The sequence below is a fragment of the Lissotriton helveticus genome, chromosome 5_1, assembly GCF_964261635.1.
Source record: "Lissotriton helveticus chromosome 5_1, aLisHel1.1, whole genome shotgun sequence".
NCBI classification, from domain to species: Eukaryota; Metazoa; Chordata; class Amphibia; order Caudata; family Salamandridae; genus Lissotriton; species Lissotriton helveticus.
Window position 1 is genome coordinate 706,157,715 of NC_136065.1, and position 17,008 is coordinate 706,174,722.

General features: G+C 43.1%; 1 protein-coding gene across 1 annotated transcript in view; it reads left to right on the top strand.

The window, feature by feature from the left end:
* The window catches only part of ZFAND4 (zinc finger AN1-type containing 4), a 371,796-nt gene that overhangs the window by 209,165 nt on the left and 145,623 nt on the right, over window positions 1-17,008 (top strand). The window contains exon 7 of the mRNA XM_078643109.1: window positions 14,155-15,318. Within this exon, the coding sequence (XP_078499235.1) occupies window positions 14,155-15,318 (1,164 nt within the window). The remainder of the gene's footprint in view (window positions 1-14,154; window positions 15,319-17,008) is intronic.

Sequence of the window (17,008 nt, forward strand, 5' to 3'; positions counted from 1 at the left end):
TCCGGAAAGTAATCAACATCTCCTTCGAGACAGCAATCTACCCGGAAAGCTGGAAACACGCCGAGATCAGCGCATTACTCAAGAAACCAAAGGCGGACCTCAAGTACTTCCGTCCCATCTTCCTGCTCCCGTTCCCAGCGGAGGTCACTGAGAAAATTGTCAACAAACAGCTGACCCTCTTCCTCGAGGAGAACAGCATCCTGGACCCGTCCCAGTCCGGGTTCCGTAGCAACCACAGCACCGAAACCGCCCTCATCGCCACCACCGATGACATCAGGACCCTGCTTGATAACAGAAAAACACCAGCCCTCATCCTCCTGGACCTGTCAGCCTCCTTCAACACCCTCCCCACAAACCTACGGCAGACCCAAGACCTACCGGTCTTCAGAACACTCCTCAAGACCTGGCTCTTCGATCACTAGCAGCACCCAGCGCCTTGAGATCCTCACGGGTATGTAGTGCGCTTTACAAATGTCATGATTGATTGATTTATTGAGCACCACATACTTTTACCAAGGATTTCTGTGTAAATGTTATATCATGTAAGCAGTCTTAAGTTGCGTTAAGGACACTTTTTTCAAACATCTGCATTATCTGCTCACTAGCCACCACTTTAGAGGGGGAACTTCTTTGTAGTCTATACAGAGCATATATATCTACAGCCACACTTGCAATGAACGGAAAATGTTATCTTGTAACCATCTTTTTGTCGCATGAAATGCTGTAGATTTACATGCGCTCACCATCCTCAACTGAAGAAAGCTGTGATTACAGATATTTTTCTTTGCCCTTTTACGCCTTCTATTATGTTCACCATGTTGTGTCTTCGACACTGCACTCCATTTACACTATGCGTCGGCTGAGCAGAAGACAATCTTAGGTGGATCCAATGTGCTGGTGCCTTGAGGCCCCAAGTTGGAGTCACAACGTCTTGTGACTCAGACACCTTCGAAGTAAAACAAGTTGAATATGTTTGGTCCCAACACTAGATGGAACAAATATGCAGAGCATGGAAATCTATAGTACTACATGCCACAACCAGATAGTTACAGGGTAAGTAACCATTTAAACACAACTAAATACAGTCTAATGGAACATACACATGATGAAATATTGTTACAATCTCTTTATGATAACGTTTATGGATCTGATGTCTCAGATCAGCACACCAAAATATCATCTTGACTGGTAAATCTGTCTCATAATGTCTTCCTTCACATAATTTCCTAATAGGAGAAAAAACAATAAACAGTTCATCGATCCCCTGCCAAAGCAAATGTAAAGCAATCCATTAGTCCTTCATCAAAATGATAACTCTGAATAAACCACCTCAGCTTCAACCATGCCACAGTGTAACACTCCAACTTGTCCAGTTTTAAGATGCTATCAATTTATGATGTCAGTGCTATCTTTACTGCTTTTCAGGATACCACCTTTGAAGACTACATACTCCCTTCTCCTATCCTATCCTGAAGTCCCTACCGGTAAAGCACGTGCACCACTTCTCAAAAGAGTCAATGCCGCTCTTGAAAAAAAGTGTATTTTGGGCCTGGTTTCAACAAGATTATGGGAAACAGGAAAATCGGGAAAGCCAGTAGGTCTGACTTTAGTGGTTAGCCTTTTGGTTTTGTCAGTGAGTGTCTTGTATTGACATGGTTTTTGCAAACTTTATTGTTATGGGAGCTGCTGAACCCTCACCTTTATAACAAGCATTGGCAAACAGCAATAAAATAAAAATGTGGTCTCAAAAAGCACACATTGCATGACGATACCAGGCAGGCTTGGCTGGCCTTGCTCAGCAGAATATACCAGTGGGGAGTTAAATCGAGTTTGCTCCTGCATCATTTATATCAACAAGCACTCCACCCACTAACAACATTTGGTATCCTCGGCTACGATGGCCAAACACTCAGTTTCCCTTCCCAAATTGCATCTAGCTTTATGACCTACTATGCAGAGTTATATACCACCAATGACGCTCTGCCAGAACCATTGATCCATCAATACCTTGCTGATCTACCCCCAAAGCCGTTTCGGATTAGGCACGAGCAGAACTAGATGCCTCTTTGACAGTCGAAGAACTGAGCGCTGCACTTGCCGACTTACGCACAGGCAAAGCCCAGGACCCTAATAGCTTCTCATGCGAGTTTTATAAGCTTTTCCAATCCCAGTTCCTTACTCATTATCTAGCGGCAGTACATGTGGCCCTTGAGGAGGGGAGAATCCTGCCAGAGTGGCGGCATGCAGAAAACGCGGGTTCCCTAAACCCGCCCGACCCTGAGACCAACACTCATTACATCGTCCCATATCGCTGCTGAATGTGGAGGCCAAATTATTGGCGAAAGCCCTTGTTAATCGCATTCTTCCCTATATGTCAGAATTGGTTCACCCTGACCAGGGTAGATAAGCCTTGTCGAGCGACTCGCTACAACACCCAGCGGGCTCACAATGCAGTAGCAGCGATTGATCATCTGAAAGGCCCAGCAGCGCTGCTGCTGGCCGACATAGATAGAGCATTCGTCTCGCTGGGGTGGACTTAGTTGTTTGCCCTCGTGCAGCGCCTAAATATACGACCGGTGCAGTTTCTGAATCCTTCCCTGTAGAACATTGTACCAGACAGGGATGCCCCCTAACCCCTTATTTATTTGCATTAGCAATGGAATCACTAGCCTCGTGGGTTTGAATCGATGCCCAGGTAAAGGGATTTGAATGGCCGGAAGGGTTTTCAGATCGGATCGCCCTCTATGTGGACGATGTTCTTTTCTTTCTAACAGAACCACATTGGACAGGACCTCGATTACTCCGCATCATGTAGATATTTGGACAACACTCAGCCCTGTTTATGAATGCTAGAAAATCTATATTGTAGCTTCTTCACAGAGGCTCGGAAATGGGCTCCTGGGTGGGAGAAGTAACGCAAGCCTCAACTGGGCTTAAGTACCTCCGGGTTTACATTTTGTCCTCCCAATCGGTGTCGTGGAATAAAAACATCGCCCCCATCTAGACGTGCACGCATGCTGAGATGGAATCCTGGGCGCGCATGCCCCTGTCCATACTGGGAAGATCGGCGATATTTAAGATGGTGTCCCTCCCTTGCCTTCTTTATCAGCTGCAGAACCACCCCTTTCATATATCTGCCTCCTGGTTCCGACAGCTCAGCTCAACTCAAGACTAAGTAATTTCCTGTGGAACAATGAAGCTGCTAGGGTTACACTTAAAACGTGCTTTTAATCGACGTGCTGCGGAGGTATAGCTACCCCTGATATTCAATAATATCACACAGCATCCCATCTCTTGGTTCTGAACGACTGGTGGTATGGGAATAGAAGAGACCCGGCTTACCAAGTGGAGAAATGGCTCATGGGTGATTTACTACGCCATGTTTTTATACACCCCAAAAGAGCTATGACGACTTCCGACCGCTACATGTGTGGTTTTCGGAGTTTGGAAGGAAACGATGCGCAAGGTGGGGTGGTGGATAAGGCTGACGAGAGAGACTCTTCTCTGACAGAGCGGCTTAATGCCGTAGGTGTCCACCTTGTTGGGGTTTAGAAAATGGGACGCCACAGGCATTTCCATGTTGGGGGATGTAATGCAAGGTACCACCATGAGGTCCTACCAGAAGCTCTGGAACGAATCTGCTATGACCCACACTCAATTCTACAAATACTTAAAACTGCGACATGCCTTATCCCCATATGTCACCCGTTTGGAATCTCTCCCAGAGTTCAATCCGATAGAGGCAAAGGTTTTTATGGGGGACTTGGGGGGGCCACAAGACTGCAAAGATATATCAAACCCTAGTGACAAATCTCTCCACAACCTTAGATTCACTCCAGGAAAAATGGCAGACAGGCTTCAGTCCCCTCGACAGTGATGACTGCACAGAGGCCTTGGAATCCCAGGGGGGCGCCGCAATAGCTTTTCGCTTCAGACGTATTCAGTTTAAATATTTACACTGTGCTTATTTTACCAGATACAGGCTAAGGAGGACGGGGCTGATAGATTCCCCTACTTGTCTACGATGTGGCAGCGCAGAAGGCATGCTTAAACATACCATTTGGGAATGCACTGCGCTTTTGCAGGTTTTGGAGTGGGGTTACAAATTACTTATCAGAGGTGCTGGGATGGGAAATACCTATGTCTCCTAGGCTCGCCCTATTACATATCACAGACGAAATAGGGGTAAACGTCTATAAAAGACACCTGCTATTTTTGGGCCTTACCCTGGCAAAAAGAGATATAGCTAGGGTATGGAAAGATCCACCTAAATTTGGGAGCTTGGAAGGCAGGCCTTGATTTGTGTATGGGTCAGGAACAGCCTATCTTTAAAGCACGAGACAGCCCGCAAAAGCAACCAAAAATCTGGAAACAATGGGCAGATTTCAGGGGTCTCATTTTGGAACCTCCTTCACCGCGAACTACGCAGGTTAGAGCGATGATACAGAGAACTACAATATATGTGAAATGGCTAGATGGGTATTATATATGGAAAACTACACAGCACGAGACACAGTTGTTTGTGAAGTTAGGGGCTGATGTTCACATATCCGAAAGGTTTATCTTTTTGTATCATAAATATATATTGATCAATCTATATTATCGTTCTTCTGAAAAGAATGTGATTGTCTTATCTGATGACTCAATAAAAAAGTGTTTTGAAAAAAAAAAATACACATGGCCACAGTAGTTCCTGGCACGGAACAAAACTACTTTGCGTGCCAATTTCCTTGTGGTAAAAGAGCTGAAAGCTGTACTCACAATGACGCCAGATCATAGATGGAGCTTTTTTTTTATTATAAAACTAGAAGTGCTGGTGAAAACCCCAAAAATATGCAAGTTAGTAGGTTTGCACATACTCAAAAAGTCATTCCCACTCTAGAGCTGTTGCTTACGGCTACTTCCATCCCCAGTATGTAGGCCTGCAGAAAGGTGGCAAAATAAGGGATTTGCTAGTATTCAAACCCTACTATAGTATGAGCCTTGGCATAATCAAAGAGGCTATTATTAGAGCCCCTATATAATGAGATCACTGCCATAATTTTTGGCGCACTGTGTGGCACCAATGGGACAAGTGGATTTATTTTACATAACTAGCAGATTTATGAAGCGACCTGTCCCATGGACAAGTAGATATTTTATTAGATTTCACACCCCTGATTGACTTAAAGTAGTGGTTCTTAACATATGCTCTGAGGACCATTGGGGGTTTTACAAGGTTTATTCAGGGGGTCCACGACTGTTTTACAAAATTAAATAATATCACAATGAATACATTAAAATGAAGAGCGCCAGGACACCTACGGGTAACAGAGCGCTGTACAAATGTCAGAAATAAATAAATAAAGTATATACAAATACAAAAGCAAAATTGAAAATTCAAAAACATTTTGTAAATTAAGGAAAATATTTCAATATTTGAGCATTTATTTGGTGTAAACGTGCTTTTGTTTTTTTGTGTATTCTTTTGCGGTTCAAATAATAAAAAATGCATAGGCTGTTTCCAATAATGACTCCGTAGGGTCACTCAGATTCTAGTAATGATTCAATGTGTGTTCACAGAAGTCAAAAGGTTAAGAACCACTGCCCTAAAGAAAGCCAGCAGAGACAATGACAACTTAGCCTAAGTTTGACAAATTTTCTACCTATTATTCCTTTGGAAAAATCAATTGCCTTTAACTTTCAGCAGTAGATCTACACAAATCACCCTCCACATATTACAAGGTCAATTTATGGCAGTCCATAATGCGTATATCATTCCAAAGTGCAGGAGATCTAATGCTGGCTAGTATCAAAAGGCTTGAATTACATTTTTTACAAATTCCATTCAGGAAATAGTCACAAGGCAGCCAACATGTTTCTTTCCGCACAATTAGAACCTATTCAGGACAAATAAATCTAATTTCAAACAAAGGTCCTTATTTAGAATTTGGCAAATGGGATACTTCATCATAAATATGGCAGACATCCAGTCCGCCATATTACAAGCACAATAGACTATAATGTACTTGCAATTCAGTGGATGGTATATCTGCGACATTTGTGAAGGAGTATCTCTCTCCTTTGCAAAACTCGAAATAAGGCCCAAAGTTTTTACATGATGAGTGTTAACTAAAGCTCCTTTTCAACTACTAATTACGTTTTGAACTACTGTGTTCAAGAGTTAATGGGTAAAATGGAAATTTTATAGATTGGCGTTTCAAAGGAGTCAACAGAGTGGGCTCTGTTTAGTCCTGTTCTCGAACTTGACACATGTAGGTGGCATTCTTTTTGAGACCTATCTTGTTTGTCTTATATGCTTCAGTTTCCCAACTTTTCATTTTAAGGAAAAACACAAATACTGGCTATCTCTTCAGCTTAGAAATACCCAGTCAAAATAAGAAAACGGCCAGAAAGACAAAATGGGAGAAAATGTATTTGCCCACAAGTGGTCCACTGTCCGAGAAAGGGAAGAGGATTAGTTTCTGCTGGGCTTTACATTGAAATTGAGGGTGATGGAAATTGTAAAGATTCAACAAAGTTTGATAAATTGCAGGTGACTGGCCAGGAGCACAGTCATTTTGAGATGTTGCCATGGATCGGACTAGGCGGTTGGACCAATATAACCAGACAAAGAGAAGGTGCAGTATTAACTCTGGTATACCAAAGTTCCACTGTCTTTAGATTGGAGGTAATAGAACACTTCATAAGTCTCAGGAACTTGAGGAGTTTCAAAATTCCAGAAGAGAAAGGTAGAAAAGACTTGAATCGGTTTTTTTAGTGTGCTGGATGGCCTAAACTCTGGGGCTTTCATTTAAGGTCCTCATGTATAGGATGTACTGATGTTACTTGCTGAGGATACTGAAGCAACAATCCACACAAGTGAGTTCAGGCTTTATGATTATCATGGTCCTGAGAGAGAAATAGACCAGGGACAGAATCCTGGAAGCACCCAGCGAACAGTCAAACAACAAATTATTGGCACTTTGACAGCAACTGGTCCCAGGTCCATCCTGGGCCACAGGTGGAAGGAGATTAGAGCTTAAACAACTGAGGAAAGATTTTCCAGTTAAACGAGCACAGGTGAAACTTCTCTCTCCTAATTTGAAACAAAACCATCAAAGACAAAATATATTTCTTTGACAGTGCCAGGGACTCCCAGGAACTTTTAGATTCCAAAAAGGCGCCATGCATCTCCGTCGCTTGGTATAAGAGAACATCAGGTGTAGGTGCACAACATTAAATACTCCCATCAGCCCACCATTTGGCGGAATATCGTCATTTGGGATTTTTTGTACAAGGACTGGTATCTGTTAAGTCTCTCACTTGATGATATTGTGAGGAGAACTAAAAACAGATCCTCCAGTGACGAAGAGAATGTAACATGGCTGGATGGGAGAGGTTGCAGTGAAACAAAAGTGAAAAAAGAAAACGTGAATTAAAATTACTTGGTGTGATGCCAAGGCAACGTACTTTATTCAGGGGGTCATCACAGAAGTAATATTAAAAGCAACAGTATGTAGATAGTATTCAAAACAAATATTACTATCAATCAGATGGGTGTGGTCGACATGTTTCAGCCTCTACAGGCTTTCTTCAGGACCTGTGATGTAAAATACTACTGCAACTATAGCTATACAAGTTAACAATCACTTGATGGAAAGAACCAGTGAGTGCCTACCGTAACTTCTCTGGTAGGTCAATCATTTATCACCTGTATCAAAATAGAAGAGACACGGGACATGCATACAACAATATTGAAAAGGCAGCTTTGTATATACTACACAATGTATATAATAGCCTTATATCCAATGTGGGACAGATATATTGAAAGATACAACTCACCCATTAAGTTTATGGGGAGGGCCTCGCCTCGCCTGGCACTCGCTCAGGACAGTAAGAGGCCCCGCTCTGAGGAAATAGAAAAGTAACAACAATTCCATTTTAAACTGTTGTGTCATATGCATATTGGAAAGTTCCTCAATACAACCTATTGTTAGAGTTTAAAGCAGTGGATACAAGGATGTGGTCTGGAGGCCAGTCCAGACTGGACAATGACATTAAAAAAGCATTCTAAGAAGTATGTCTTGGTAAAACAAAATCAACAAAAGTACAGACAAAGTCAGCTTCGGAAAAGAGTCTCTGAGGCAGACTCAAGCTTCTCCTGGAGAGGAAAAAACCCACCTTTCCGTCGGTACCTCGGGCTTTGACTGAGCCGAGGGGGAGGTACCGATGTCGAGGTAGACTGTGCTTATAAAGCCCTCAGGCGGACCAGAGTGGAAGCCATCATCCGTGACCTGTGATTGGCCAGAGAGAGTTGTAAATACTCTCAGAGCTGTAATCATGGTGTATAATGACTATAATAGTCTTCTATTTTCACATTTAAATTTATAAGGTATTAGAACGTTTGTTAATTTAGCCCTACTCGAAATGCGGTAATGTACGAGCAACAACTGCCGAGTGACAAAACCTGTCCTCTATGCCCATTGGTAGGTGTAGCAAATAGAGGTGATATGATTGGTCCACATATGGACCAATCCGGTCGCGCCATTATCGGCGAAAAACGCCGTAGTCACCAGTATTTTTGCAGTTATTGTGCAAATCGTCACGAGGACAGAAGAGCCACCTATTCGGTATCTGTAGGTCCTGGACCTGATGCTGTCGTGCGCGATCAAGAAAAGTGGGGTGTGGTAGATGAACCCAAATGTAGAAACTACCCTTGCATTGGTGGAACTTCCAAAAGCAGGCAGTTGATTGGTCCCGGCGTTTCCCAATAGCCGCGGACCAGTGCGCCCGGGGAAGTAAGGGTTTTTTAAGTGTTCAAAAAACTGTATTGTGCACTATAAATATATTCCTGGCCAAAACACTTATTTGCAGCGCGCTTTGCCAAAACCAGCCCAGACACTCATGTCAGCAGAAACAGTATGTTGTTAAACGATAGGTTGGCGGGCCATTTCAGCGTACACCATTGGTCCCGGTGCGACCAATCGTGACCGCGGAACGGCGGCCGACCACCGTGCAGGGGAGGCTAGGTAAAAGTGAGAGGTTCAGACGTCTATAGACAAATGCAGTTCAAACACATATGTATCATTAAAACGCCTATGAAAAGGTAAGAGGTTCAAACGCCTATGGACAAATGCAGTTAGAACACACACGTGTCATGTTAGAAAAGCAAGGCTATGGTGGAGTGACCTCCGTGAAAGAGACAAGACCTGATGTAAGATAGGTATTGATAGAGGGGGTTGTCTCTATGTCTACTGGCGAGGGATGCATGTTGGCACCAAAAACACTCTCAATAATTGACTGTGTAGTCAAACCCTCGTTAGCCCTATCATGAAAGATAATGGAGGAGCAGGAGACAGTGGGGTGCGGTCAATGGCATACCCTCATAGTGGCATGGCATGTCTGGTCCTCCACTAAGGAAGGTACAACTATTCAATGATGCCGCATGAATGGTGTCAGGGTCTAGATCTGCATCCAGGGGATTTCGTCATTCAACCCATTGGTATCACAGTGAAGTTTGAAAACCCATTTCTGTTCCCTAATGAAAAGGTATCGGGAGATGTCCTTGACATGTTGGGGGATGAAGGGCTGTTCTAGAACCACCCATTTCATTTCTTCAGCACTGTGTTTTTTCATGAGGAAGTGGTTAGTAAGGCGCGTGGCTTGTCTATTGCGTCTGATGGTACTCATATGCTCCTGTATTCTAAGCTTCACCTTCCTCGTTGTCATCCCTACATAACGAAGGGAGCATGGGCAGGTAATCAAATATATAACCTTATCACTATTGCAGTTGGTATGGCGCTTAAGAACCCAAGGGCGTAGGGTACCTATGTCAATAGTCACGTTTTTTGCAGTTAACGGACACACAGAACAGGTACCACAGGGGTAGTGTCCCTGTACTGCCGGAAGATTCCATAGTGTGGAAACAGGATTGGCAATCGTACCTCGTGGTCGAGTGTGTACTAATTCATCTCGAAGATTTTGACTACGCTTAAAAGCAAACAAAGGTGGTAGAATCCTGATGCCTGCCGTGTTAAGGATACGCCAATTCTTCCGTATGATCTTTTGCACCTGTGTGGATGCTGAGTTGAAGGTGGTCACAAAAGTCATCTTCTCCAAAAGAGGTTTTTCAACTGGTGGAGCCAAAAGGGCTTCACGGGGGTTGTTAGATGCCCTCTTCCGTGCAGAAAAGCACGGAAGAGGGCATCTAACAACCCCCGTGAAGCCCTTTTGGCTCCACCAGTTGAAAAACCTCTTTTGGAGAAGATGACTTTTGTGACCACCTTCAACTCAGCATCCACACAGGTGCAAAAGATCATACGGAAGAATTGGCGTATCCTTAACACGGCAGGCACCAGGATTCTACCACCTTTGTTTGCTTTTAAGCGTAGTCAAAATCTTCGAGATGAATTAGTACACACTCGACCACGAGGTACGATTGGCAATCCTGTTTCCACACTATGGAATCTTCCGGCAGTACAGGGACACTACCCCTGTGGTACCTGTTCTGTGTGTCTGTTAACTGCAAAAACCGTGACTATTGACATAGGTACCCTACGCCCATGGGTTCTTAAGTGCCATACCAACTGCAATAGTGATAAGGTTATATATTTGATTACCTGCCCATGCTCCCTTCGTTATGTAGGGATGACAACGAGGAAGGTGAAGCTTAGAATACAGGAGCATATGAGTACCATCAGACGCAATAGACAAGCCACGCGCCTTACTAACCACTTCCTCATGAAAAAACACAGTGCTGAAGAAATGAAATGGGTGGTTCTAGAACAGCCCTTCATCCCCCAACATGTCAAGGACATCTCCCGATACCTTTTCATTAGGGAACAGAAATGGGTTTTCAAACTTCACTGTGATACCAATGGGTTGAATGACGAAATCCCCTTGATGCAGATCTAGACCCTGACACCATTCATGCGGCATCATTGAATAGTTGTACCTTCCTTAGTGGAGGACCAGACATGCCATGCCACTATGAGGGTATGCCATTGACCGCTCCCCACTGTCTCCTGCACCTCCATTATCTTTCATGATAGGGCTAACGAGGGTTTGACTACACAGTCAATTATTGAGAGTGTTTTTGGTGCCAACATGCATCCCTCGCCAGTAGACATAGAGACAACCCCCTCTATCAATACCTATCTTACATCAGGTCTTGTCTCTTTCACGGAGGTCACACCACCATAGCCTTCCTTTTCTAACATGACACGTGTGTGTTCTAACTGCATTTGTCTATAGGTGTTTGAACCTCTTACCTTTTCATAGGCGTTTTAATGATACATATGTGTTTGAACTGCATTTGTCTATAGACGTCTGAACCTCTCACTTTTACCTAGCCTCCCCTGCACGGTGGTCGGCCGCCGTTCCGCGGTCACGATTGGTCGCACCGGGACCAATGGTGTACGCTGAAATGGCCCGCCAACCTATCGTTTGACAACATACTGTTTCTGCTGACATGAGTGTCTGGGCTGGTTTTGGCAAAGCGCGCTGCAAATAAGTGTTTTGGCCAGGAATATATTTATAGTGCACAATACAGTTTTTTGAACACTTAGAAAACCCTTACTTCCCCGGGCGCACTGGTCCGCGGCTATTGGGAAACGCAGGGACCAATCAACTGCCTGCTTTTGGAAATTCCACCAATGCAAGGGTAGTTTCTACATTTGGGTTCATCTACCACACCCCACTTTTCTTGATCGTGCACGACAGCATCAGGTCCAGGACCTACGGATACCTAATAGGTGGCTCTTCTGTCCTCGTGACGATTTGCACAATAACTGCAAAAATACTGGTGACTACGGCGTTTTTCACCGATAATGGCGCGACCGGATTGGTCCATATGTGGACCAATCATATCACCTCTATTTGCTACACCTACCAATGGGCATAGAGGACAGGTTTTGTCACTCGGCAGTTATTGCTCGTACATTACCGCATTTCGAGTAGGGCTACATTAACAAACGTCCTAATACCTTATAAATTTAAATGTGAAAATAGAAGACTATTATAGTCATTATACACCATGATTACAGCTCTGAGAGTATTTACAACTCTCTCTGGCCAATCACAGGTCACGGATGATGGCTTCCACTCTGGTCCGCCTGAGGGCTTTATAAGCACAGTCTACCTCGATATCGGTACCTCCCCCTCGGCTCAGTCAAAGCCCGAGGTACCGACGGATAGGTGGGTTTTTTCCTCTCCAGGAGAAGCTTGAGTCTGCCTCAGAGACTCTTTTCCGAAGCTGACTTTGTCTGTACTTTTGTTGATTTTGTTTTACCAAGACATACTTCTTAGAATGCTTTTTTAATGTCATTGTCCAGTCTGGACTGGCCTCCAGACCACATCCTTGTATCCACTGCTTTAAACTCTAACAATAGGTTGTATTGAGGAACTTTCCAATATGCATATGACACAACAGTTTAAAATGGAATTGTTGTTACTTTTCTATTTCCTCAGAGCGGGGCCTCTTACTGTCCTGAGCGAGTGCCAGGCGAGGCGAGGCCCTCCCCATAAACTTAATGGGTGAGTTGTATCTTTCAATATATCTGTCCCACATTGGATATAAGGCTATTATATACATTGTGTAGTATATACAAAGCTGCCTTTTCAATATTGTTGTATGCATGTCCCGTGTCTCTTCTATTTTGATACAGGTGATAAATGATTGACCTACCAGAGAAGTTACGGTAGGCACTCACTGGTTCTTTCTATCAAGTGATTGTTAACTTGTATAGCTATAGTTGCAGTAGTATTTTACATCACAGGTCCTGAAGAAAGCCTGTAGAGGCTGAAACATGTCGACCACACCCATCTGATTGATAGTAATATTTGTTTTGAATACTATCTACATACTGTTGCTTTTAATATTACTTCTGTGATGACCCCCTGAATAAAGTATGTTGCCTTGGCATCACACCAAGTAATTTTAATTCACGTTTTCTTTTTTCACTTTTGTTTCACTGCAACCTCTCCCATCCAGCCATGTTACATTCTCTTCATCACTGGAGGATCTGTTTTTAGTTCTCCTCACAATATCATCAAGTGAGAGACTTAACAGATACCAGTCCTTGTACAAAAAATCCCAAATTACGATATTCCGCCAAATGGTGGGCTGATGGGAGTATTTAATGTTGTGCACCTACACCTGATTTTTCTAGTATGATTAGACACGTGCCTACACATATGTGAATGTTTGAACTTGATACAAAATATTGAGCTTTGTGTAGACCTCTAGTATCCCTTGTGTGTATATTATAGTTTGATTGAGGGATAGGATACTTTGGAGGTCTTAAAACTATTTCCCCTTAGACCCTTCTACACTCGTGGTTTTTGTTATAAGAGAACATCAACAACTTCAGTTGGCCTTACATTCTAGAACTGCACCAAGTGTTGTGACCAGTATGTTAGATATTTTGTGCTGGGAAGGAACTGGCGACAGTAGCGTTTAGTTAGAGTTGGTATTCAGAATTAAAGCATCAGCAGCATAAAGCTCAGGGATGAAGAATTTCTAGTCATGTAAATTTAGTGTTGCTATTTACAAAGTGGGAAATGGCATGGCGTTAAAAGTAGGAGACTGTCCTGGTTTTCTTGCTCGATAGTAAGGAGATCAGAATTTGGGAAACATAATAGTTGTCAGGTAGATGTGATAGGATGTGTTTGTTGTGGTGCCTGTTCTGTAGTTACATTTAATTTGTGTGCTTTTCTAAAATATATGGTCTGTGCACCTGAATACTATAACATTATAGCCCACTCCTGAAGATTGTACTAGGCCGTCTACCAGAGTTGTATCCTTTGCCTAAAATGAAGGAGTGGGCCTTTAATGATCCATCTACTCTGAATCAGAAGGCTTTACAGCTATTAGAAAATTCAACCCACTGAGTAACAGCAAAATAAAAATACTGGGATGTTGGAGTGGAAGATATATATACCGGCTATTTTTGTCCGTGTACCATTCACTTGACTTAAAGGAAGCTCCCAACATTTTAGTGTTCTAATATAACAAATGAGCGACTGATGTGTGATTTTGCAACCACTATTATGATCTTAGTCACAAAAGTTCAGACTATTTTTGCTGTTGTGAGAAAGTTCAAAATTGTGTTCCCATATTTTATACTAAAGAATGTAATGTCCTACCGATTTTGTTGTGTTTTATTTTTTTAGCCTAAGAAGACCAAGATAAAACCAAGACCTCCAGTGACTCCTCGTCCTTCTGGCAGTTTAACAGTAGCTGGTCGTCATAGACATTTAAGAGTGCTCCCACACATTGGACAAACTGGCTTTTCATCTCCTGGAAGTCTACATCCCACACAGTCTTCACAAAATGCTCTTTCGACTTTGACAACAGTTAATTCTTCTATAAGAACAATACCATCCATTTCAAAGGACTACCAAAATGGGGAAGAAAACTGGGATAGTCCTATTTTGTCGCCATCTAGCATTGGGCTGCCACCTAAAATCTCTCGTTTGGAAATTGAAAGTTCAAACTTGGATAATAACAGTATTCTTCCATCTGTTTCTTCTCAGCTTAAACAAGCAGGTGACTCAAAGTCAAATTTAACTTCAAAAACTGAGGACTGTTGCTTTAATTTGGGAGTTCCAACTTCTGAGTTATATGCAGATGAAGACAGTCCTATGCCTATAGCTGAATCCTGTTCACGGTTCACACACGGAAACCGCCCTGAACACCAGAATGAAGTTTATGGTGTAAGAAAGATGAATGCAGAGTTTGGACTGACTAATAAAGACAACAATTCACCAATTGTAGAGCAGCCATTTGCGCCTTTACCAAAGTCATTGAGTTCTGAATCGGTGAACGCTAGCCTTACCAGTACTCATGAATTAAATCCACAGAGAAACAAACTTTTGTCTCCGCTTCGCTGTTCTGCACAGTTAGCTCGTGGGCAATTATTGAAGCCTCAAAGACAATCCAAATGCTTTGATATTGGGAGCCTACGACCAGCTGCCTCACAAAGTATGCTTGGGCCTTTGGAAGTCCGAAACATGGGTGATTCTTCATTTACAAGGACTAGTAAATTTAAAGGCGTTAAAGTAGATTCTCCTGGCAAAAGACCAGATATTATTTCCAAAACAGAGGCTAGAGATATCACTGAAATGGCCAATAAAGCTTCTAAAGAGCCAATCTGTTCTGTAAATAACTTGGAACTTTTTGCTTCGCTGGCACGAAGCGCAAGCCGGGAAGGCTTACAGAATTCCTGTGGCACAGGCAGACTGCGAAACTCAACTATTGCATTACCTTCTAATCTCCAGCACTTTCAGGAAGAAACCTTTAGGGAAAAGGCATCCCCTATCAGAACCACTGATTTTGTAAGTATATAAATTATTTCTGATATCTGTTATGCAGTTGAAGACATTAAAAAAAAAAAAGTAAACTTCACTTATACATGCTGTCATCACACAAATACCCGCTTATAGTGTCTGTTTGTTGTAACAAACTCCAAATGTAATGGTATGATTTTTATTCAGTTTACCAAGAAATGCATTGCTTTCTCTAGAATTGGGTTTTTAATTGATTCACATTCTTCCATTAACTCCTTTTACACTTGTTAAATCTGAAGTAACAATATGCGTTCATTTAAAATGATACCATGTACAACCAATCTGCCTTAATGTATAACCCATGTTTGGACCAGCAGTGCAGAGTTCATTACCTAGAGGTTCTAGTATCTTCTCTATCAAATGACTAGTGGAAGGAAATCCTCCAGCAGTCTGCTGCTTCAAATAAACTTGAGTTGAATGAAGAAAGCTCTCCAGTTACTGCTACAGACAAGGTCATTTGTTTACTTTTCCTCACCTAGGAGCGGTCTTATTTACAGCAGTTCCAACTCCGGTAATTTGGTGCCAGCTGTTAAGACCTTTGATTCCAGTAACAAGACATCTTTGCTAAACTGCGCTCAGGGGTCAACCCCACAGAGTTGGAGTTGGGAAGCACTCACAGGTTACGGTTGAGCATCACTCCTGATTAAATTGGGATTCAAGCCTTAAGACTAGTCTCAAAAGGCAACAATCTTTTAATGTGGCTCATTTTGCCAACCCCCCTGACCCCGAGAGGCTTCGACACTCCTGAGCAAGCTCTGTCTAGGGGCATCGAGCAGCACCACTCATCAGTGCCGGTGAGGCGCTGAAAAACACGTTGTGGATCTAAAATGGACTTCGAAATTGACACCTAGACATGTCTCCAAATCGGTTACGAGTGAGCCTTCGCCCCAAGGTTGGACTTGAGCTAGGTCCCTTTTTATTCTGCAGCTTTCCGGGACACTTGATGTCTTACTGAAGAATATCTTTATTCATTCCTCCATGGGAAAAATCCTGACTAGATCCCTCCTTGCAGGAGCAACCACACTCTTCCCAGAGCAGTAAAGAGAGAAGGTTCACTTTCAAGGAACAGCTACCCTCTAAGAAGGTAAAGGACTGGTCCCCTAGTGAAACTGCCTCCCATGGCACTCGCCCTTAGGCCTCCTACATCCCCACTTCCTCAGTTCCCATAATCGTCCTCACATTCATGACACAATGAGCGGGACCAAGGTAACCATTGCAATCCTTTGAATGTTACTTTGAGCCTGGTGCACACTTGGGGAAGGGGATCTTCTCTAGGGTAATCAGGTAAAACCCCCTGGACAATCTAGGCATTGAACTGAACCCTGTTGAGGCTCCCCTTCTTCCTCACCTGACAAAACTACTCTGTACCCCAGAACAATACAGAGCAGACCAATACCACATGGTCACGTAGTGCAAGAGGAAGATTACTTTTTGAGTGAGACCCTATCCAGAACCAAATAGTTGCAGTAACCCAACTCTAATCACCCCTGCCCCCCTAAAAAATTATACAAACCTCCAGTTGAAAATAAATGTAATGTTGGTCTACGTTACCTGGTTTGTATCAGGGGCCTGGTCATGCCTGACTCGCTAGTGGTTCATACCACTAGGAAAAGAGCCTCCACACTGACAACAGGGGCTGGTCCTCTTCCAGATAAGGAGAGCAAGATGACCTGTGTGG